Raw genomic sequence first — 24467 nt, 5'->3', positions numbered from 1 at the left:
ACAGAAATAGTGCGAGCACCGGGCTGCAGGACAGACAGCTGCCCCGTGTGCTCTGCGGGAGGATTCACACTGAGGACACCGCACGGACAGCTTCTCGTCATGCTGCAAGGCTCCAGAACTGTGAACAGGTGCACATACCAGTTTGGGGAAGACGTTGATAGGGTTGTAAGTACAATTTAGGAGTATCAAAGGCCAAATAAAAATAATTAATTAATGCTCAGGCCATTTAGTTCCGTGTAAGGATTTTGCTTTGAATTTTTTTTTTTTTAAGTAAGCTCTAGGCCCAACACGGCGCTTGGACTCACAACTCTTGAGATTAAGAGTCACACGCGCTACTGACTAGGTCAGCCATGTGCCTCTGCTTGAATTTTTAAAAAACTTTTTAAAATTTTGACAGAGCACAAGCAGGGGGAGCCAGAGGGAGAGGGAGAAGCAGGCTCCCTGCTGAGCAAGGAGCTGGATGTGGGGCTCAATCCTAGGACTCCGGGATCATGACCTGAGCCAAAGGCAGACGCTTAGCCCACTGAGCCACACAGGTGCCCCCTGCTTTGAATTTTTTTTTAATTTTTAAATTTTTTTAATAAACATATAATGTATTATTAGCCTCAGGGGTACAGGTCTGTAAATCGCCAGGTTTACACATTTCACAGCACTCACCATAACACATACCCTCCCCAATGTCCATAACCCCACCATCCTCCCCCCGCCCCCGCACCTGCTTTGAATTCTTAAAAAATTAGTTCACATGTATTTGTTGGTTCTAAAACATTCAACCAATCTTAGCTCTTTGTTAAGTTAACCCCGAAAAGAGCAGCAAGTTTTCTGGGAGGCCTGTCCCAAAGAAATGTGGCTGGCAAGGCACATCCTTTCAGCCTGGCAGGACCTCTGGCACCTTTGCCAGGTTTCTATGTCTAATCCTAAGAATGAAATCCTTGCCAATTCTCAGTACTCACCAGCACCCAGCCAGTGACTTCATGCTTTTCTGGGCCACCCCGAGTCTGGATGGCCAGGTTATCCCGGTCACCAGGCAAGAGTTCTGTCCTTTGAACTCCATGGTTACCCCTTTTTACCTACAAAAAAGGAAACAGTCTTGAGTTTTCTGCACTGAATTATCAACTTGGAAGTAGCCACATTCTTGGAACTGTACAGGGCATATGTCAGACTTTCTAACTGGATTGAACCCAGCAATTTCCATATTATTCTTTCTTGAATACTTAAATATAGATCTTTTATTTCTTCCTGTCAGTTTCCCTCTGAAATCTATGTATTTTAAACTAATGTATATTTCCGCATGCTTGGGGAATACACACCGTCACACTTTGCTGCCACTATTATTCACTCGTGCCCTTGTAAATACTGCTTCTCTTTGCTGAGCTTTTTCTTGCTTGCCACATGGTGTTTGACAAACTGTCACCAAGTGTTAGGTTTGATTCTTGGGACCTCATGTGGGGAAGCCCAAGTCCTGGAACCCCCTCTATAACAGAAAACAGGAGGTTGAGTCCAAAACCAATTCTGTTCCTTTTGTTCTGAGGGCTAAGCGTTCATTCTAATGACTTATGAAAGACCTGAGAGCAAAAATGCCTGTCAAGTACATGCTGTCACCATTCTCTTACGACAAAAGCTGCTTGCTGCCCACCCCTGTGCATCATGATGAGAATAGGGATGGGTTAAGAAGACATTCAGTCTCCTTGGTTTCAGGATAATAGTGAACACTTTCCTAGTTTTCCTCCTGTAAACTGTGTTCATAAACTCTGGAAAATACAGAAAAATACATGGAAAAATAAAATTTACTTGCAGCCCTTTTGTACATACACATTTAGCATAAATTTCTAGAAGTGGAACTGCTGAGTCACAGAGTACAAATTAAGTATTTTAAGGCTTGTAATGAGGATGGGTTTAAAAAAGACCAAAGGGATACACAAAGCAGTGTTCATTCCATCCCGGGCCACCTTTAAGAGCTAGGTTGATGTTTACTGATACTACTTGTAATTAGAAAAAAGGATTTGCAATCTACTAACTAAGCAAATTCTGAGTCCCAGCTGCCAGTGCGGACACTCTCCATGTATGGTGCTTCTCCCTTCCTGATCCTACTCCTACCGCAGGCTCTTAAGCTTCTTGTCTCAACTTCAAACCTACTCTGTTTTCCCTGCGGTGTGACACCAGGGCTGGGGCTCTGAAAACCATGAGGTGACCTAGGCCAGCAGGTCTTTTTCTTTTCTTTTTTTTAAAGATTTTATTTATTTATTTGACAGAGAGAGAGAGAGATCACAAGTGGGCAGAGAGGCAGGCAGAGAGAGGGGGAAGCAGGCTCCCTGCTGAGCAGAGAGCCCAACATGGGGCTTGATGCCAGGACCCTGGGACCATGGCCCGCCCGAGCCGAAGGCAGAGGCTTAACCCACTGAACCACCTAGGCCGACTCTTACTCCTTGCATTATTAAATTAAAAAATCCTTGCATTATTACTGATTTGGGATGCCTGGATTTTGCTTCCTTACTCTTTTCCCCCTGGGATTTCCCCCTATTGCAATTATTAGAGAAAACCAGGTATCTTAATATTTTTCGCACAGAAGTGCTATCAAGACAAAACAGATAAATTTGGGAGGCATTTTTTTCCTTCTGTCTCCCCAGTAGCTGGCAAAACCAGTTCATGCCAGGGCAGATTTTGTAAATACTTGAAAATGGTTTTAACAGTGGTGTAAGGATTGATTCAATGGCCAAAGTAACGTATCTCTGGTCTTCAGTGCATTTCAGAATTCTCTAAGAGCTTTGAGTGCGACCAGAGCAGAAAAACACTCCTGCATGAAATACGGCACCTCAGCAACGGAGCTGCTGGTCCCCCGACTGTGTCGCTCTTGGTAAGGGGCATTCTGTGCCCGTTAGCCTGATCCACTGTGTAGGGAGAAACTGTACTCGTCAAGCATTTGTTTGGAAAGTGAATACTTACATTTAACAGAGCTCCTATTTTAATGTATTGTAAAAAGCTACACACTACGTAGAAAACACGCAGAAATGTCAAGAATTGCTACATGGTAAATTTTTATATGGCACATTCCCTTGCTCCCTTTTCGGAGGGGGAGTTTGTTGATAAATGTGCTTTACAGTTTGAGGGGAAAAAAAGAAAAAAGGATGCAGGCTGAGAAAAGTGGCTTCTAAGACAATCTGACAGATGTGCAATGGGCTGGAAGTGCTCCTGAGTTTGAACCTTAGAAATCTAGGCAGAAAAAACTGGCTAGCAGTCACTGCTTGCCGTGAAGGGTCAACGAGGGGGAGAATCAGAGGGAGCCCCAGGAAGTCATTTCAGTTCTCTCTGCTTGTATTTTAGCTACAACAGTGTCTTCCTGAAGCCTGCTACTGCAGATAAGCAATTAATAATGAAAAGTGCCAGTGGTTACAGAAGCAGGATTAAACAGTCTGATTCTTACAGGTTAATGCATTTCAAGGTGTTCACTGAGTTTCAGAAAACCATTAAAGGACATTTATGCAGTGTTGGACATATTTGCTGGGCCTTTCTGGTGAAGTTTCAGAAGAGGTTTATGATTAAATAAGTACATATCTGTTGAAACTTTCAGATGCCCAGCCACTGTAACCCATTAAAGACGAAATGATTGTCAAAGAAAAAAATATTTGTAATACGCGGGAAAGGGTCAAGAGCTCTCATATACAAAAAGCCACAGACTAATAATTAGAGACAATCCAAGAGAAAAATAGGTAAATGATATCTGGAGAGGCAATTCCTATAACACATGAATAGGAAAATATTCTCTTCAAAATACATCAAGAACTTTTCTACAGCTCAACACCCAAAAAAGTAATCCAATTAAAAATGAGCAAAAGACGTGAACAAATCTGTAAAACAGACATATGGACGGCCAAGAGACACACGAAGGGTGCTCAGCATCACTCATCATCAGGGAAATACAAATCAGAACCACAGCGAGATGCCAGCCGACATGTCAGAATGGCTGAAGTCAAACCCGTAAGAAACCAGCGCCGGGGGGGATGTGGAGGAAATGGGTCCCTCATGCACTGTGGGCAGCGCAGCCAGTGGAGGCTCCTCAAAAAGTAAAAGATAGAACCACGGTTCAGTTATTGCACTACTGGATATTTATCCCCCAAATACAGAAACATTAGTTTAAGGGGATGCACGCCCCCATCTTTATAGCAGCATTATCTTTAACAGCCAAATTACAGAGGCAGCCCAAGTGTTGAAAGACGGATAAACATGTGGTGTGTGTTGTACGCGCACGCGCACAAATATTATTCAGCCATAAAAAGAATGAAATCTTGCCATCTGCAAGATGGATGGAGCTAGAGGGTATTACGTTAAGCAAAATAAGTCAGAGAAAGACAAATACCACATGATTTCACTTGTACGGGGAATTTAAGAAACCAAAGGAACAAAGGGGAAAAAAAGACAAACTAACAGATGATTTTTTTAAAGTACGTCCCATGCCCAGCATGGAGCCCAACACAGGGCTTGAACTCACAACCCTGGCATCAGGCCTAAGCTGCTATCAAGTGGCAGATGCTTAACCGACTGCACCACCAAGGCGCCCCTATGACCTTTAACTACAAAGAACAAACTGATGGTTACCAGGGGGAGGCTGGGCTGGGGGAGTGGGTAGACCAGGTGACCAGGTGATAGGGATTAAGGAATGTACGTGTGATGAACACCGTGTGATGCGTGGGACTGATGAATCACACTACTGCACACCTGAAACTAATTACACTGTATGTTAACTATACTGGAACTAAAATAAAATTTAAAAAAATTAGAGGCACCTGGGTGATTCAATAGGTTAAGCCTCTGCCTTTGGCTCAGGTCATGACCTCAGGGTCCTGGGATGGAGCCCAGTTTGGGCTCCCTGCTTAGCGGAGAGGCTGCTCCTTCTCCTTCCGCACTCTCCTGCCCACCCCCAACCCCGCTGCTCTCACTCAGTCTCTCAAATAAGTGAAATCCTTAAAACAATTAAAATTTTAAAAAGATTACCAAACCACAAAGAAATGGAAATACTACAATGTGAAAAAAAAAAAAACTATTCTCAGTGTAGTCAAGGAAATTAAAGTAGTAAAGGATATTTTTACCTATCATTAACAAAAATTAAAAAGTTGGGCAATATTCAGTGCTGGTGAGGATGCGGGAAAATGGTTCCCACACACTACTGGGGAGAGTGCGAACTGCTACAATCTGTTTAGAATGAATCTGAGAATGTCTATTAAAACTAGCATGAAACAAATCTACCTAGTCATGTATCTTCTGGGGGAAACTATCCTCTAGGGGGAGGGCAGGGAATAAGAACACTTGGATATAGGATACATATATACTTGCATGTTATTTAAGGTGGTCAAAACCTGGAAAAAACAAACAATACAGGAATGGCTCAATAATTATGGTAAACCCATACTCGGACTATCATGTAGTTACTGAGAAGCAGACCTGGAGGGCTGCCCTGGAAGTATTTATCGAGAAAAGCAAATTTCACAGTAATGTTCTCAGTCTATTCCCACCTCACCCCACACACTGGGGATATGTGCTGGTTTATGGGCTCAAGTAAGGGTTCAGAAAGATGAAAACCAGGACAGTCCACGCTGGTTATTTCAGGGAGTGGAAGAAGGTGGGAGATTCTGAACTCCTTTTTTATATCTTTGGAGAGTTTCTCCTAATATTACCATTATCACTTGCTGTTTTTAATTAAAAAAAAAATTCTTAGAGGTCATGAAAGCTCAAATCTGCGGAAATGTTCAGGCAGGTAAAGAACTGAAGAGAGAGTCTCAGTCTCAGAAACTCCAAGTGTTTGGAAGGTATTCTAGGTGTTTTATCTTCTCCGTGAGCATTTCTGACTTGCCTGAATTAGGGTTATTTCAGCCTAAAATACAGCTATTTCAGTTCATTTCCCCATCTGAAAATATTGCTCCTTTCCTTTAAGGCTAGAGGCTTGCGGGGAAAGTATGGGACTTAACATCACTTAGTAACTACAGGTGAAGTGCAGACCACGCACTAGCTGTGGCGGCCACAAGGGGGCGCTACTGTAGCCTTCAGTGTCTCGGAGGCAAGGAAGGCTCTGCAAGCTCGCTCTGCAGTGGCTAAGAATCCTTGAGGAAGAAAGACCTGCGACCTTCTTTGAACTCTGGCTTAACAACTGAGATTCTAATATCCATTCATAATAAAAAAGCAATGCTGTGCTTAAACTGAATCTGAATGTGACGTTTTTTTCTTTGAATTCTCAACACTTTGGTTCCAGGGAGAGTGGTGAGAAAACAAACGGCCTATTCAATTGTGGACACGGCCCACAGCAAGAAATGCGTTTTGCACTGGGATCTGGTATATGGGAAAGAAGAGTTGTGGGAAACGATACCCTTACTAAATGTGGTCCATGCCTCAGGATAGTTTCTGTTCTACTTTTTAAAGAGAGTGCTGGTTGCGATCTCTACACTGAATTGAGGACATGATGGTGGGGCACAGTCTGCCTAAAAAAACCCCACCACTTTAGGTTACATGCGCAGCAAATTACTACAAAGGCAGACGAAATTCAGCAGAGCCCGGCAGCAAGGTTTTGCTAGGTTCTGGCAAGTCCTCCCCGTACCCCTCCCTCCGGCCACAGATCCTCTGGGAAGCTTCCAAGGGAAAGATTCCCGAGGCGGATTTACTGTCCTGGGATGTATGTAGGTTAGCTGGGGTGCGGCAGAGCCAGGACAGAGGAAATTACTCTCTGCCAAGATCAGCCAATAAGGTCACATGCTCCACACACTTGGGGTCATACTGGCCCCCCACCGCGTCCTCCCTAGAGAACTGCAACAGGGCTTCCTGTGGAATTCTCTGGAAAACTTGTTCCTCCGCATCTCCACCCTCTGAACAAACTGGGAGCCTCCACATAAGTATTGGGGAGCAGCAGCAGCCTATGCCAGAAGGCGCACATCTGGGCCTGGATGGCTGCTCTTTGCTCCCCTTTCAAAAACAAATTGAGGTGAAATTTCACTGTCCTTTTCTCTCTCTCTCTCTTTTTTTAAAGATTTCATTTATTTATCTGACAGAGAGAGTGAGAGAGCACAGGCAGGGGGAGTGGCAGAGGGAGAAGCAGGCTCCCCACTGAGCAGGGAGCCCCATGAGGGGCTCCATCCCAGGACGCAAGGATCACGATTGAGCTGTAGGCAGAAGCTTAACCGACTGGGCCACCCAGGCGCCCCTTCCCTGTCCTCATTAACAGGAGTTACAGCTGTAAATGTCAGCTGTAATATAGCTGGTGGTGTCTCTGCCCATCTCCACAGCCAGGCATTTTCTGGAATCACCCTGATTTCACTGCCACCAGAGGGCCGCACATGGTGATGCACCCTCTGGCCACATGGGGGAGCCAGAGTGCGGCAGGTGATCCCACCTGAGTCCCAGTCCTCTGGGATTCACAGTGCAGCAGGGAGAGGGGAAGCCCTTTCTTTCCCCTGAGTCTTCAACTGGGCAGTAATAATGGGAGCCTGGGGCAGCCAATGACAACGCCGCCTACAGTGTGGAAGCAGCCTCTGGAGGCAGAAGGACAAAAATGAGACCAACAACACATGGAGAGTCTAGAGTCAAGAACAGAGTCCTGACTATACTGGGTTCCTGGATGTGCAAGCCCTGGAGGCTGGAATCACTTCTCACCCTCCCTTTCTCTTGCTCAAGGTAGCCTGAAGGGAGTTTCTACAACTTGCAACATAAAGATTCTGACCATGGGAGCCAAGATACCCTGTGGAATTCCAGAAGCTGATCCTCTGGTCAGATACCAGCAAAGGAAATAATCAAGAGAGAGCACCTGAGAGCTTGCTGGAGCGGAGAACCAGCTAAAAAGGGGTATCTGGTGATGTCTTCTCACTTAAACTCTATTTCCTTTTTGACAGCACCAGTTTGATGACATTTACTCCCTCACATTGCTGTGAGGCTTAACTGAATCAAAATGCGCAAAGAGGGAAATCATGGAAAATAATGCACAGTATAACGGTGACGTATTATTCGATCTGGCAAATAAGTGTTTTCTTTTCTCTTCTACAGACACGCTGGGGATAGGATACCCTTCAAACGTGAAGACAGTTAACACAAGACAATGCCACTTAAAGGGAAGTATTTCCGGGAAAAGCAGCTAACATCAATGGAGTGTTAACTGTGGGTCTGAGAACAGGCCAAGGGATTTTACCTACATCGCTTTATGCAATCTTTACAAAAATTACATGCTGCCTTCATCATACAGAGAAAGACACTGAGGTTGGGAGCATTCGTTCTCATTCTAGGCGATTTTCCCCCTTGGAGACACCTGGCAGTGCCTTGACACATTTTTGACACGAGTCGGGGTGGCGCACTGGCATAGAGCCAGCCGCGAGAGGCCAGGGACCAGGGCCGCTGCTGAAGCTCTTGTAAGGCACAGGGCAGCGCCCACAACAAAGCATTATCCGGTTCCAAATGTTCGTAGTGCTCAGGGTCAGAAACCCCGGACTTGGAACTCTAGCAACCTGGTTAAGGAACTCACGTCATTAACCACCATGCTGTACCGTCTCCGACGGGCACACACTCCTGCACACACGTGCTCACACTCACACGCGCACACACTCTCTGGGTGGGTTCGGGCGTTTGCATTACAGTTTCCGAGTTCCTACACCTCCACGCTCAGGGAGCGACACGGAAAGCAGAGAGGAGACCGTTCTGGAGGTCAGGCTCAGGGGCGGTGTCTGGAAGATGGCCACAGGCCTCACCTTTGAGGAGCAGCGGGGAATAGAAGAGGCCAGAGTGTTTTAGATCGTGGCCGTCCCTGTGCCTGAGAGAGATCATCAGCCTAGGAGACCTTCCTGGAGGCTGTGCCACTGACCTTGTTCCAGATGAGCACTGGGGTTGGGATTCCGATGACCTCACAGCTCAAGTACACCTGGGCACCAGTGACATTCCGGATGTCCTTGGGGGGTGTCACGATGGAAGGCCCTACAGGAGAGAACACAAAGCCAAACACGTCTTTTTAAACAGTCTGTAACATCAGTCAGAGTACTAGGAAGTCAACACTTGATTCTGTTTAGGAGGCTGTCCCTTCTGTGCACTATGTAGAGCAAACTGCGAAGGCCACACTGGCATGCCCCTGTCACCAGCGTGACTTTTAAGCTCTGCTTTGGAAATGCATACATCTAAACAAACAAAAAGCAGTAGGAAGAAAAATGTGTTGTTCACAAAATTTTCTGCTCCCTTAAATCACATTTAATGGTTTAAATTTACCAGCTGTTTTGCATTATCTGGGCTATTCCAATTAATATAATGAGATTTAGTTCCAAAATGTTTGTTTTTCCTTTTTGCTTACCAGAATTTCTTTTAAAGTAGGAGCCCCCCACAGGGCTTGAACTCATGACCCTGAGGTCAAGACCTGAGCTGAGATCAAGAGTTGGTCACTTAACCGACTGAACCACCCAGGTGCGCATTTACCAGAATTTCTACTTTTGGCAGGGAGGGAATAACTGACTTAGGTAGTGAAAGAAAAAAAAATCGAAAGATATTTGAAAATGTGCTGTGCACTTAGAAAAGATGGCAGTCCCTGTTTTAAGAAGGTTTAGGATTGAAGATCGACAAGTCAAGGTGATTAGGAAGTAATGGTGACTTGGCCGTGTGACCTGGGAGACAGCAAGGAGAGAGAGACCTTCGAGAAGTGGCCTAGGTCTCCCGGAGGAAGGGGAAAGGGCTTTCTTCTCAGCTGGGGGAGGCACTGGGAAAAACAGCAACAGTGACAGGTGCACTGGGAGTGACCAGGACGCCCCAGGACACAGCTCTTTCCTGGGCTCTAAGTGTCTAGGTCCCTGGCAGGGAGCTCCGGCAAGTGGGGGAACGTGTCAAGACACGGCCCACAAAGCTCTGCGGGCATGAGACCACCCAGTGAGAGCCCGGAGTGGCACCTGCCCATCCTCCCAATTCTGGAACACCTCTCCAGGCCTTCTTGGTCTGGTGTATCCTGTCTGGTAAGAAGGTCCTTGCACAGGTGCTCTCCAGAATGTGCCCCCTGACTAAGAGCGAGGGCTCCGCGACTGCTTCTGACGACGACAGGGAGACAGACGCGAGTTAAAATAAGTGGTTTGTTGTAAGGCTCCGGCACCGGTACCTCACAGGAAAAGAAAAGTCATCATCAATGGGACGCATCTTTTTCGTTACTAAAGAGGTCCTTGGGTCGGCCGAAACTATGGCCCATGGGCCAAATCGGACCTGCCATTCGTTTTTGCCTGGCGCCTAAGAGTGCTTTGTGCTTTTAAATGTTTGGGGAGGGGGGAATGGATATTTCATGATGTGAAAATTATGGGAGAGTCACGTTTCAGTGTCCATAAATTAAGTTTTATTGGAACATAGTCATGCCTCGAGTCTGGCCACTGTGACCGAAGCCGAATGGCCTAAAACATTTACAGCATTTACAGTGGAGCCCTTTATGGAGGAAGTGCTGTAAATCTGCTCTCAGCAGCCCGCCAATGGCTAAATACGATGGCACGGGAAACCCATTCAATCCTTCACACGTTACCTGGAGCTCAAGCAAGTAATCCAGCTCTGAAATGTAGCACTTTTTAAAAATTCTATTTTTTTAAAGATTGCATTTATCTATTTGACACAGAGGGAAGAGAGAGAAAGAGAAAGGGGTCACACGTAGGCAGAGCGGCAGGCAGAGCAGGGAGCCCGATGTGGGGCTCCATCCCAGGACCCTGGGATCATGACCTGAGCCAAAGGCAGACGCTTAGTGACAGAGCCACTCAGGCGCTCCTGAAACGCAGCACTTTTGAAGCCAACAGACACAGAGAACGGTGCTTGCTCAGGGCTCCTGGGGGGTTTGGGAGAGGAGCTCCCCAGCATCTGCTGTAGGGAGGCGCACACACCGTCTTCTTGGTGGCTTGTGTTTAGTATTTCACTTCTGCTCATTCTGAACGCCCGGTTTCAAGCACAGGAGCCTTCAGGGGCATGAGGGACAGTCCACAGAAGAGGTGGGGGCAGGGCTGGGAGCCTGACCTTCTGTGCTGGGCCTCCCTGCCCCCACCCCCATGCTGTAGCTACACAGCACCCCACTCCCAAACCAAACCTGGCCTGTCCTCAATGCTCAGTGCCAGTTCTTGAATGAATGAGTTAATCATTCCCTCCGAATCGTGGCTCTCCACTGCCAAATAAAATGTCTAACTGTGGGGTCATCTTGCATCAGTGTCCTGGGAAAGGGACAACTTCCCCTTTAGGCCTGGAAAATTTTTCTGGCACAATCAGGATTCAAAGGACACAAAATCTACCCTTTTTCAACAGGCTATTTCCAGCACACTAATAATTTTTGAAATAGAAAGGAAATGACTCCAGCATTTAAGATTTTTTCCCACTCATCTGAAGTATTAGATGCTGATTTTTTTTTTCTAATCCCTCGGGGTATTTTTATTTTTTCCCCCTTTGTAAGAATGTGCAAAACAATCAAAGTTCTGAAAGCTCTAAATAGATTTTGTGCTTCCTTTCCTCTAAACCGTAGGTCTGAAGAGGAAGCCTCTATCTTGGCCAGGGGTCTTGGCTTTTCAGTCACAAATGTGGATGGGGTGAGCGTGGTCGTGCTGTGTTTGTGTGTATTTCTGGCTCAGTCTCCAGTGCTTCCTAGTCTGACCGAACCCACACAGGACCCCGCAAAGGTCTGGACCAGTCCTGACTGCATCCCTGGCTTCCCCCAGGGTCCCGGGACCCCAGGGTGGGCCTATAGGAGAACCAGATCTGGCTGGAATCTGAACTACTTTCCCTCACTTCCCTGCGGGCATCCCTGTGGCTCTGTCTTCCCTCCCACACACAGACTCTCTAGAATGACCTCAAAGCTCAGGGGACCTCATGAGATTGTTCAGAGAATATTCTAGTGTTCCCTTGTGGAGGGGCTCGGGAACAAAGCTCTCTCTCATGTATTAAAACCACACAAGGAATGTAAGACTTTTCTTTTCCTGTGAGGTCCTGATGCCTGAGCCTTATAACAAACCACTTATTTTAACTTGCATCTGTCTCCCTAACGTCGTCAGAACCAGTCGCAGAGCCCTCGGTCTTAGGGGGCACATTCTGGCACACACATGATCCAATTTATCACATATTTTTCTTTTATGATTAGTCCTTTATTTTTTTTTAAAGATTTTATTTATTCATTTGACAGAGAGAGAGATCACAAGCAGGGAGGGAGGCAGGCAGAGAGAGAGGAGGAAGCAGGCCCTCCGCGGAGCAGAGAGCCCGATGCGGGGCTCGATCCCAGGACCCTGGGATCATGACCTGAGCCGAAGGCAGAGGCTTTAACCCACTGAGCCACCCAGGTGCCCCTATGATTAGTCCTTTAAAAAGGACTGTTAGAAGAAACCTTTGCCTAGCCCGAGATCATAAAGACCTCCTGTTTTCTTCTATAAACTCTATAGTTTTACCTTTCACATTTAGGTTTGTGGCCCATCTTGAAATGATTTTTGTGTATCCTGGGAAGTAGAGGTCAAAGTTCATCCCTCCACCTCCCCCAAAGGACTTCAACTGCTTTGGCATCATCTGGTGAAAAGGCCACCCCTTTCTTGCCGAGTCATGATGGTAAAACCATCAACCATATATGAGTGAGTCTACTTCTGGATTCTTTCTTGTGTTCCGTTGCTCTGTGTGTCTGTCCTTGCACCAATAATGACTGTGGTATAATTTAGAAATGTATTCAGAGCATAGCACCGAAGAGAGGGCAGATCCATTACATCCACCCCTCTCCAACCCTCTCCTTATTCCAAGAAGCATTACATTTCAGGAAGCACAAGAGTTCTTTCAAAACTCTTTCTGAAGCCAGAAATATTCTGAATGAGAGCCATCACCAGGAGGTTCAAGATCAGGACAAATCAGTCTGTGGGTTCCTCTTTCTCTGTCCCAACCCTTGGAACACATGTTAAACTTGAGGTGAATGGGCTCAGTCAGTATTTAGGCCACTCTAAGGACATAATTCTCATCAATTCTGTTTACCAGCCCATCCTAAGAATTCTACAAGATTCCATACCATAAATTGTGCATTACTCGCTGAATCCGTTGAGTTGATGGGGGTAGAGGGGCAGAGGGGCTATGAGGACCCGTCTGCTGCACAACATTCACAAAATCCCTTGGCTATTGCGCATGTCCTTGAACAAATGTCAGACTCAAGAACATAAAGAAAACTTGTATCTACACCAGAAAGTGCTGACCTACAGAATGCCCTTTAGGTTTTGCTATGCAGTCTCTTGCAAAGCCGAGTGAATGATTAGACTAATATTCAAGACACCAACCAACCTCCCAGAGCCGGTGGAGGCAGGATGGCTTCGATCGGATTTCCTGTGTTGGAAGGATCCATGGTTTCAGACTCATCCTGTTTACGCTGCTCAGCACTGATACCCACTGGGTCACCTACTTACTAAACTCTGCCTGGTTCTTTGCCACCCACTGGTCTGGAAATTTCCTCAGAGTGTGAAGAGGGAACGGACAAGCTTGTGATGAAGGCACAAGATAGCAGTTGCATAGAAAGATGAGTGAGCATCCGCTGTGACACAGAGTAAGAGAGGGACTTCATGGGACCCACAGGGACACCAAGTGGACATGTTTTGTACGGAAGCAAAGGGATAGTGAAAATATTTGGGGGCAATATGGTGGCAGACCCAGCAACACTGTGCTCCCCTCCCCCCAATCTAAGTCACCATCATCCCACATACTCCACTGATAAGCAATTTCACCACCAACGGTCATCTTGAATTGCATGTCTGTCACTCAGTCCAGTTCCCGAAGGTTCTGTCCTACCCTCAGGAGAGAGCTCGGAGAAAACGACTCCTGACCAAATAGCTTCTCTTTCCACTCTGCCTTTTTTCCAAGAAGTCCTAAACAGATCCAGAATTTGTTTGTTTTTAAGGGTAAAGGAAGTTTTGGTTCCCTTTGAGCTTGTTTTCAGGCAAAAAGCTGAAAATCAGTTCTTGAGGCCGGGCCAAGGGTACCAATGATATCGTCTAGATCATACTCCGTGTTTGGATCCCATTTGAAACAAGTTGCAGACTATTTAAATGTATGGGGACAAACACCAGATAGGTTTGGTTGTTTATTTATCCTTGTCTTTGTTCCAGTAAGCACTTCAGGTTGCTCAGACATCTGTCTAGCAAACACCCTGTACAGAGAATATCTGACTTGCCCACCACCTGTCTCCTCCCCTTCCCCACCCTGGGCAACCAAGCTGCCCATGGTGCTGCCCGGTGGCCAGCATGGCGCGTCTACCCCAAAGCTTCCCCACCTCAGACACACTTATCTTTCTCAGATGACTGGACCCAAATAAGCCTATTCCATTTTCCTTTCCTACTTTTCACAACCCCATTCTTATCCAATCTCTCTTCATCTTAGCTCTTTAGGTTCATTTTCTTGCCTGCCCCTACCCTTTTAATAACTCTTGCCTGGTGACCTTACATGGCCTCTTCTCTTTAATGGTTTTCTGAAGGGAAGGAGGAAGAAGAAGGGAGGGAGGAGGCAGAGGAGCAGAAGACAGCCAGATCCTAAATGAAGTTGTAGCAAGAAGTCCTAAGTTTGGAAGAAAACTAAAATTCAATTTAATGTGTCAGTGTCACCTTAAAATTACCTCGGAGGGGTTAGAAGTCTCCCATAGGATTTCCGCCTAGAGGTACATCCCTCCTCCTCAGCTCCTTTGAATTAAGTTCTCGACAAATGACCCACAGATTACCAGATTATTTTAGGAATATTCAATTATAACCTAGAAAGAGCTATGTCCTGAGAAACCATGAAAAATGTAGTAAAGGAAAAATTGTGGCTGGATGGATTTGAATCTGGAATATTTCAATTTGATTCTGAAGAGGCTAAGAAGAGCAGTTCTCACAAAACACACAAATGAGGAGCACCTGGGTGGCTCAGTGGGTTAAAGCCTCTGCCTTAGGCTCAGGTCATGATCCCAGGGTCCTGGAATCAAGCCCCGCATTGGGCTCTTTGCTCAGCATGGAGCCTGCTTCTTCCTCTCTCTGCCTGCCTCTCTGCCTACTTGTGATCTCTGTCTCTCAAATAAATAAATAAAATCTTTAAAAAAAAACATAAATGAACAAACAAACAAAAAACCAAAACCACACACAAATGACATAGGAGAAGATCCTGAAGTGGAATCTTTAATTTGACCTACATTTTGCTCAAGCTGATTTACATGAACTTGTAGTAGAACACAGTTAAAATTTGTTACCTATAAAAAGCATGATGATAATGTATTTAAATATGGGAACAATTTCCTAGTCTCTTATAGAGCATAAAACACTCCTCGACTTGATCTGAGAGGTTCCTCACCATGTCATCATTAAAAAAACACACAACAAAAAACATAGCCCTCTGGGAGACAGGACACTTGGCTCTCGATCCGTGTCTACTGCTGAAAGCCAAGAGACCCCGGACAAGCCACTTACCCACTGTTAACAGAAGAAACCAGGACGAGCCTGAGAATCTTCTCTTTGGGCTTAGAAATGAACATACTTATCAGGAGTGTGTCCTAGAGCTCACTCCTATGGAATCTTCGACATCCGTGAGGTTCTGCAGTTCCAGGGCCTGGCTCTGGAGCTCTGGTGGCCCACAACTCAGCCCAGTGACCTCCTATGTAAATGCAGTCTGTGTTGGGGTTAATGTAGAGCATGAAACCAACTGTAACAGCTGGCTTACATACAGGCCGCTGGGGGCCAGAGAAGTTTCCGAGAAGGGCACTGGCCTTCGGAATGCTGAGGCCTGCGTGACCACTCTGCTGTAGGAAGGCCGCCGGGAGCTGCCTTCCCTGAAGCTTTTTTTTTTTTTTTCTAAGATTTTACTTATTTGGCATAGAGAGAGAGAGATTACAAGTAGGCAGAGAGGCAGGCAGAGAGAGAGGCGGAAGCAGGCTCCCTGCCCAGCAGAGAGCCCGAAGTGGGGCTCGATCCCAGGACCCCAAGATCATGACCTGAGTGGAAGGCAGAGGATTAACCCACTGAGCCACCCAGGTGCCCCTCCCTGAAGCTTTCTTAACCCAAACAGCCACCCTGTGCTCTAAGACATGTCTGCATTGTCCCTTAGTCTATGTTTAGTAGATCAAGAAGATTATCATATTGTATCTTTCCCATAAACAGATCCTCCTAGTTTCGGTAGGACCCCTAGTCACATATCAGGAGCTTGAGAAATAGTGATAAGGACCTGAAGGACCTTATCATTATCCTGAAGGACCAATAAAAGTGGGAGCAAAGAAGAGCAAAGGCTCTTTGTGTCTAAGGTTGACCCCCTTGCCTTCTCCTCTCTTTCACGGTAAAGTTTGGAGTAATTGTTCATCCCTCCTTACAGGGATTGCTGGACATTCCCAGCAAATGTACGTGACTCATGACTAAGTTCATTCTCCCAGGAATGAATAAAATAGAGCTTATAAAGGTTTCAACTGTTACCTAGTGAGCCAATTTTTTTTAATCTGAAAGAGTTGCGTAGACGATATTAGGAGAGGTCACATTCTGAAGCTGAATATATTCCACTGGAAAATAGTCAAAAGTCAAATTTTCCCCAATTGTCTATTTTTGTCCCATTTTATTGATACTACATTCAATCATGTATTTTTTTTTCTTCATTGCTTCCATTTCCCTCATCTTCTCTTCCATTTTCACTATAAATCTGCTTTTCTAACTTCTACCCAAACTCACTCCCATGCTCACCCACCATTACATGGCTCATTACTACTTTGAAGTTTCAGTTATGATGATGCATGGCCCACTTGGGATGTCCTTCCTCTCATCTATTATCTATGCCCTATCCTTTATTTGAAGCTCTACAGCTGAAGCGACACCCTCCTTTGGCATTTCTATATAGCTAAGATTCCCACTTCCTTCTTCTCTGAAATCCTGTTGCATTCACAGTTAGTGCCATACAGCTTAACAAATCATTGCTCTCCCATGCTTCCCCCAGCAGGGCTAATCGAAGATGCCAGTGCCCTCCTGGAGTCAGAACTGAGCTGGAAACTCTGGAATCAGATGTTCCTCACGTTCACTGGAAGGAGGGACAGCCCAGATTATATGCAGTGGGTCAAGGGCAGCAGTAAATTCGCCACAAACGTGATTAGCCATTTGGAACGGAGTAGACAGCCACTGTCTTGAAAACGCACCCATGTACGTGCTTCCGAGACACCTAACCAAAGTGATGCTAGAACCACTTCTTAACCAGCTGGCAGGTTATTTATCATTTTCTTTAATCCTCCACTTGACTTTCTCTTGCCATAAGCAATGTTTCTTGGCTACTGCCCACTCACTAACCTATCTATGATCAGGGGATGCAAATTAATTTGTGTATATTAGTCATGGAGTCCCCCCAAGGAGGGTAGGTCTGCCGGGAGTGGAGGGGCGGGGGAAGGATCATCAATCATCCTCTCATGAAAAAAAAGGGGTTCTGCATCATGTTGGGTTATGTGATGGGCATTATAGCTCTGAGTACTTATCCACATGGCTAAGACAGCTGAGTATAAAGACTTCTCTACATTATAGTGGATTCTCCAGCCATACTTATCTAAACTCTTGAAAGATGCTGAATCTTGGAACAGTTCATACACAGTATGTGCATTCATACCAAAAAAGGAAGGTTTGAGAAAGAACGGTGATACCACATATGGAGATGAAGAGTTCAGACACCTTGGCAAAAATCCCCAGATTGAGTTCTGATAACACATCGAAGGGAAAAACACTAAACAAAAGTACAAACTAGGAAAAGAATAGTAGGAAGGCACTATGGCCAAGAGGGGGAAGGGGATGAAACACGCAAAAACTTCCTGATATTAAATAAGGGGAAGCAGTAGCTCGATGGCTAATTAAAGAGCAGAGCCATCTGCCAAGGCAAGTCATTCTGGGAACTTCCAGAGGTGCGGTGACAGAGCAGCCGAGCCTGGCTATGGGAATCCAGCACACAGTCTCACGGGTGTCAGTGGAGGACAGCAAGGGCAGGAGGAAAAAGTACTAAATCCTAAGCAGCATAGGCCAGGTTTCATATCAGGGCTTTAGTTTAAGGCAAAGTCATCCGCTTATGGTAGTTACTGTTAGTCATTTACACTTTAGTGTGAACAAAGACCCAGCAGTTTGTCATGATGGGGCCCTGTCAAACACTGCTGGGGGCAAAAGTATGTAAGAATTGCTTCCTCTCCTCCAAATATAATCTACTGGGATAGATGGGGGATGCTGAACAGTTTAGATTAAGAACAAAATGGTGGGGAGGTAACAGACTATATAGTGAGTTTGGAGCACGGACCTTGGAATCAAGGATTCTGTTCTAGCATTTCAAGTAATGTGACACTGTCAAGTTATTTAACCTCTCAGATTGTTCATCTTGAAATGGGGTAAAAGATCAAAATCATTAGATTAGTGGAAAGATCAAAGATACAGCAATGGGCCTGGTACCTGGGCAGAGAAAAAAAACAGTAAGTACTAGTTCTTGCTTCTGTTTCAACATAGATTCCTTACTGACTGGAGCCAGTAAAAATCCTCTATTCAGAATGAAGACAGAACATCACTTGGACATGGAGTGGCTGGGGAAAGGAAATAGCAACGGAGTAAACCTTGAAGTTGCAGCTCCTACCTTGAGGAACTAGCCTGAGCAGAGGTACAGTGGCAGGGAAACGGCAAGAGCGCGCACAGCGGTCTGGCTCTGGGAGAGCACACTGTGCAAAAGGACAGCCGTGAAGATCCAGTGTGGGGCACCATGGAAGGTGGAGGCCATGGGCTTTACAGTGTTGCATGCCTCAGTGTCGGAGGGGCAGGATTCCTGTGGCATTTCAGGAGATGGTTTTGAAGGCCTTTGCAGGAGGAGTAGGACAGGGTGGGGGTTAGGGAGCAAAGTCAAGGTTATAGCCATGGAAACAGACAGGAGAGCAGCAGCCTGGAGGGAGCACTCAGGAGGAACAAATGCCATCCATCCAGTAAGTGACTGGATGAGGGGAAGTGGGGACTGAGTCCAAAGCTGTGGGCCGGGCTAAGAAAAGGCTCCTACCCACGAGCGGGAGTGGGATGCCAGTCTGGGGAAGGCGCCACATGGGAGAAAGGGGAAAGGACAGATCTGGGGTTAAATCTGCTGAAGCTGAAGTACCATCTGGGCACTGAGGTGTGAGACCCTTTGGAAAGAGAAGAAAGGCTACAGTCTGTGGGGACCAGCAGTACCAAGGTCAATACTGTCTAGTTGACATTTTGGCCCTGGGAAGGCAAGGTAGTAGGTTCCTTCCTACAGAAGGCAGGCAGCTTTGGTGCTCCCCCCCGCCCCACCATGGGCAGCTTGTCTTCGAGAATCAGCGGACTGCTGACCACGTGACCACCCCACCCCATCCACGGCAGAGAAGGAGACAGCTAAGGCATAGCTTAGCCGTGAGCCAGCTGCTCTGAAAGCAGACCGTCCAGTGACAGAACCCTGGTGACGGCGTGAACCACACTTCCTGACTCCTACTTACCGCTGGGTTTTAACAAGACACCCCATTATGGCTCGAATCTTCCATATTGAAAATCTTTCTAAATTGTATTAGCCCCCCCTTTTTTTTTTACTGTCGCAGATATCCTAGTATTCACAAGTCATTCTATGAGGACTGTGAACCTTGCAGTGTCTCAAAATTTTTACTCTAAGTCTGACCATGGAATATGAACAGAAAATTCCTTCTTAACAATCTGCTGCTTACAAACAAATCTTATTTTGACATTTTCTTATTCTTTCCCCTAACTTGGGTCTCGCACAAGAAGGAGTTGGGTACTGACCAAGGGTGTGACCCCAGGGGGTGACCCCCACCCACAGGTGATTCTGGAACACACGGGATGGGGTGACCCTTGGAGGGACCCTGCACGGAGGGTTTAGATGTGTAAGGTGGGGTGACCACTGTGGTAGCCACGTGGTGGGTGAGCGGACCCGGGCTGCGTCAGCAACAATGCCAGGGGGTGAGGTCATTGATTTGGCAGAGCTCGCACAGAAGCTGGAATACCTCCTACCATCACCTACCAGACGGACTGACGTCCATACAAGTTAAATCAGCGGGCTAGAGTTTTACTTGGTTGGAGCCTACGGAAGAACTGACTTTATGTGCAGTACCACTCTGAAAGGCAACTGCTTAGTTATGTGGGCGACACTTGTTAACATGGTCTTGGAAATTCCTTTCTCTACAGTTCATGGGCCTGTCCTGTCTGGACTATGACTCACCTTAAATCCAACATATGCAAAACGTTGACTGCTCGTTTCTATTCCGTGAGCACAGAAACGGGTGGGCAAGTTTCCACCGTGGGGCTCTTTTCTGCCACCTGATTCTGGGATTCCTAAAAACCTAGACCGTGAGCTCCCCCAGGATGAGTCCCTGCCCACTCCCTTTCTCCCCTCCACACACACCCAGTGCCTGGCACGGTCAGGCATCAGGAAATGTTTCCTGACACAAGGTTTAAGAAAAAGGCTTCCGGAGCTTGGAGGTGACCCACCCTCAAAGCTTCGTCTTTGCCCACACAAAGGGTCCTGCACCCTTAACAAGGGCTACCCTTTGGTCCGCCCCAAAGAAACAGATGTTCTCGAACTCTGCCACTAGCTCCACTCTGTCCAGAAGAGGCTGACCCTGTAGGGGTCCCAGAAAATCGCTTCAGGTGGTCCGGCCGTTCTGGAAGTCTGGGGGAGCGGACAGGCCAGTAGAGAGTCATTCTTTCAGAGCAGGAGTTAATCAGAAAGAGGAGACCTGTTCCGTCTGCACAGGTCATCTCAGAGGGGCGTCCAGCAGCAGCCAGACACACGGGGCCGACACAGGGTGAGCGCGGGTGCTGGGACCTGGCCTTCCAGCGGTGGCACCTTCCGTGGAGGCTGCCGATCCACCTGGACCCCCGGGCAGTCAGTGCCCACACTCAGGCCGCGCGCCCAGAGCGGCTCACTGGTCTGGTCGTGGGGTCGGTCTGGCACTGGGGCTTGTGGACTCCCCAGGCAGAAGCACTCGGTCACATCACCGCTTCTGAGCCGGGGACACGCAGATGATGAGGAAGACAGACAGAAGGCGGGCGGGAAGCCAAGAGGCCAGGAGCCCAGGCTGGAAGACAAACGCTTCCAAGTGTCTGCGGGGAGAGGCCGAGGGCCCCTGGGAGGTGCAAATGTTGGGGGAGGAGAGAGAAGACTCCGGGGAGCCGGCTCTGGTGACGGGCACGGACACCAGAGAGTAGCGACACGATCCGGCTGGCTTCCTCCTGCTCCAGCCACAGTCGGGCCATGTCCGAAGCTGTCAGAAGCTCCCAGCTGCCCTGGCTCCTAGAACTTCTCCTTCTGGGTCATTTTCCTGAAATAAAGCAGCTGGTTCTCAGCTCTGCCCCCACGCCTCTGCTGCCTCCTAACTGCCCCCCTTCCTGGCAGGCAGCACCCGTAGCAGCGGGGCTGACTGAAAATCCCATGAGAGCAGGGCCCTTGCCCTTTGCTCGCCTCCGTTAAGACACATTGGTCTTGGTCGAAGAGGGCCAGGAGCAGGGTCCCAGGACCCCCTGTGTGAGGAAACAGTTCCCTCGGGGCTGGAGTGTGGGGGGAGGGCCGCAGAGGAACGGAGCACTGGACGCCTGGCATTTTTACTTGGTGAGGTTTTCCCCTTCAGGCCCCAGCCTCATTCTGTCTTAGAGCTCATGGTTACAGTTGCCTCCTTGGCAGACAACCCCGGACGTTAATCAGCCGCCCACAACAGCTCCCCTGTTCTGTCTCAGTGCTCCTGCCTTGCACTGTGCCCTCTGGTTATCTTCTGTCCTCCTCCGCTGTGTCTGCAGTCTCGAAAGCTCTTAGCTATTTGCTCCAAGACTCAGCCTTTGTCTCAGCTTCTCTGCTGAGTGTTCTCAGATTGCCTCCCAGCTTCCTGACAGAATTTCCAGTTTCTTCTCCCATGTTTTGCATTTTCCAGGCTGTCCCTGAGGCTCAAGACAGAGCAGGACACCTCTCCTACCTTCTGGGCTAATTCTCGTCTGTGGGTCTTGGGCCCTTGTTATGGGCGCCACAGGGTACTTGCTTTCTAAACGTGCTCTGTGTTCTGGCACGAGTGCAAGCCGTTCTTCCTGAGTGCTGGGAAGAGATTCACGTCATGGAAGGTGCTAGATGTGCATGCGGTGGACCGTCTGGACTTGGATTAGCCAGACTGTTCGATGGGGCTCACAAGTGCCAAACAACACTGCTCTGAAGATTCAGAGAAATGGGTTGTCTGGCTGATCTCAGCTCAGGAGGAACTTTCTGGTAGGAGCTGGAGAACTCTGAATAAGGATTTCACAGATTTCATTAGGGAGGCAAATCCTGCTGGCTCTTACCGGGTGGAGCCCATCTGGGTGGGTGTGAGCCGTGACATGGGGGAGGCAGGGAAAGCAAAGCTCTGCCAGTGCACAGGGGAGTCATTACTAGAAGGGACCTGGGGACATGGGAATGCCCTTTGCTGCCCTTACCAGTAGTTCTAGGACCAGACTCTCTGCTTTGGCACGTTGATTATTTGCAGGCAGCAGTGCTATGTGTTGTTTGTTTTGTTGGTTTTTCTTGTTTTCTTTTCCTTAAGTTGTTAATTCTATTTACAGTGAAGGAAAAAAACGGTAAGTTCTCACGGTTTCAAGAGGAGATTAGGTTTTAAATGAGAGGACAGTGTGTCTTTGTGAGGACTGGGAACAACGGCATGCCAAGAATCCTACAGGTGAGGTGACAGGGCGGGGAAAGCCTCGCCCTGACGGAACCAGCCTTTTCCTCCACCACAGGCGTTCCTGCTAGAGCCACCGTCCGGCCCGGGCTTCGAGAGCTTACTCTTTTGTTTGAGTGAAGAAAAATAATTTCCTCATCGAGCAGCTGGGCCCTCAGATTTGGCACCTCTTCAGAGCGACCACACATAAAAGTAAGAAAACTCATTCTTTATAAACCTGGGGAAGAAAACGTCCTCAATCTTCCTGAAATTGACGTAAAACCTGCAGTTTGCGCTCCCTTAGTCCTTGTCTTTTGAATACATTCTTGGGAAAAACCTCCAGCAAAACGTGTGACCTCTTTAGGAAGCTGGAATCTTCAAAGACGAGGCCTGTTCACAAAGGGGGGTTCATGCTTGTTCTGCTTGTGAACAATGGGGAGGAGACGGAAAAGTAACCCAAGGCTCTTCTAGTCCAGGAGAAAGATTATGTTTTTTTTTTTTTTCTTTTAGATTTTATTTATTTATTTGACAGACAGAGATCACAAGTAGGCAGAGAGGCAGGCAGAGAGAGAGGGGAAAGCAGACTCCCTGCTGAGCAGAGAGCCGGATGCGGGGCTCGATCCTAGTATCATGACCTAGGACCTAGGACCTAGGACCCTAGTATCATGACCAGAGCCAAAGGCAGAAGCTTTAACCCACTGAGCCACCCAGGCACCCCAAGATTATGGTTTTGAACCCGTCAGACGTTTGAAGAGAAGAAAACTCAAAGGAGACTCAAGTAAGTAAGAACAAGTATGTTGGCTAATCATGAACCTCTCTCCATATTTCCACCCACACATCCATGCAAACTTGGCCTGTGAGGGTCATGACCTCGGGAGCGGAGATTAATCCCATTCAGACAGTTCTAATTTTTCTTTTTTAAATGAGCAAGCAGTCTCTTAACCTACACAGTAATACTGAGGAATAACAATTCCACAAATATTCTGTAGCTCAGCACTACATAGCTTTCCCAATGTCATGTTAATAACACTCAGAAGATGTTTAAAGAACAGATCTTACTAGAATACGCTGATCACCAGATGTAAAAGTGGGCTGGCCAGAGATTTCATTCCTAATAATCAGGTGATATCAAAAGAAAAAATGTCATCTAATCATCATTAACTTCAATATCCATCCCTGTAATTAGAACACTAACTTCTACTGTTGCCCAGTTGAATTGATTCTGTAAGGGAAAATCCCTATGAAAAATGGCACAAAAGGCAAGAACGGTCCACAGTGAATATTAACTAAACTGAATTTCGGCATTGCACTGGCACAAAGCAGGTAAAAACAGGGCGTGGATTAATTCATTCAGGCCCTCCTCGAACTGGGTATTGTGGACACAAGGGACAGAAGGATGGCTGGGTTGGACTCCTGCCTGATACAGGTTCCCAATACAGAGAGTGTGGCCAAACACAGGTAGATAAGCAATAATGATATGGATGGAATGTGACTGGTCCCATGATATAAGGAACTGAATTCATAGAAGAGAAAGGGGCTTGCAAAAGTTCAAGGTTGTGGATGGGGCAGGTGAGGAGACTGCAGGCAAAGGGACTAGTGTGCAAAGAAAGGAGGTATTACTTGCAGGAAAACTAAGTTAGACTGGTACTGGGCTTTCTACCCCACAAAGAGCTTTTCTATCTATTACTTTATTTTGATTTCCCAATAATCTTGTGAGATAAGCTAGTCATTCTACAGATACAAAAGTTGAGGTTCAGTGGCTTGTGGAAGGTCACCCAAATGAGAGTAGTGTAGCTAGGACGGGAATCTAGTTTTTCTGAGTGCAAACCCTAAACCCCCATGTCGCCTCTCGACATGATCC

At 47.0% G+C, this 24467-nt stretch overlaps 1 protein-coding gene across 1 annotated transcript in view; it reads right to left on the bottom strand.

Annotated features, from left to right (window-relative positions):
• IGFBP7 (insulin like growth factor binding protein 7) overlaps positions 1-24467 on the bottom strand; it is a 75620-nt gene that overhangs the window by 1476 nt on the left and 49677 nt on the right. The window contains exons 2-3 of the mRNA XM_032849749.1: positions 8828-8937; positions 954-1070 (exon numbers count right to left, since the gene is read on the bottom strand). Of these exons, the coding sequence (XP_032705640.1) occupies positions 954-1070; positions 8828-8937 (227 nt within the window). The remainder of the gene's footprint in view (positions 1-953; positions 1071-8827; positions 8938-24467) is intronic.

The sequence above is a fragment of the Lontra canadensis genome, unplaced genomic scaffold, assembly GCF_010015895.1.
Source record: "Lontra canadensis isolate GAN:19392208 unplaced genomic scaffold, GSC_riverotter_1.0 scaffold1, whole genome shotgun sequence".
NCBI lineage: Eukaryota > Metazoa > Chordata > Mammalia > Carnivora > Mustelidae > Lontra > Lontra canadensis.
Note: the sequence above shows the minus strand (reverse complement) of the source record. Positions and strands in the feature narration are given on the sequence as shown.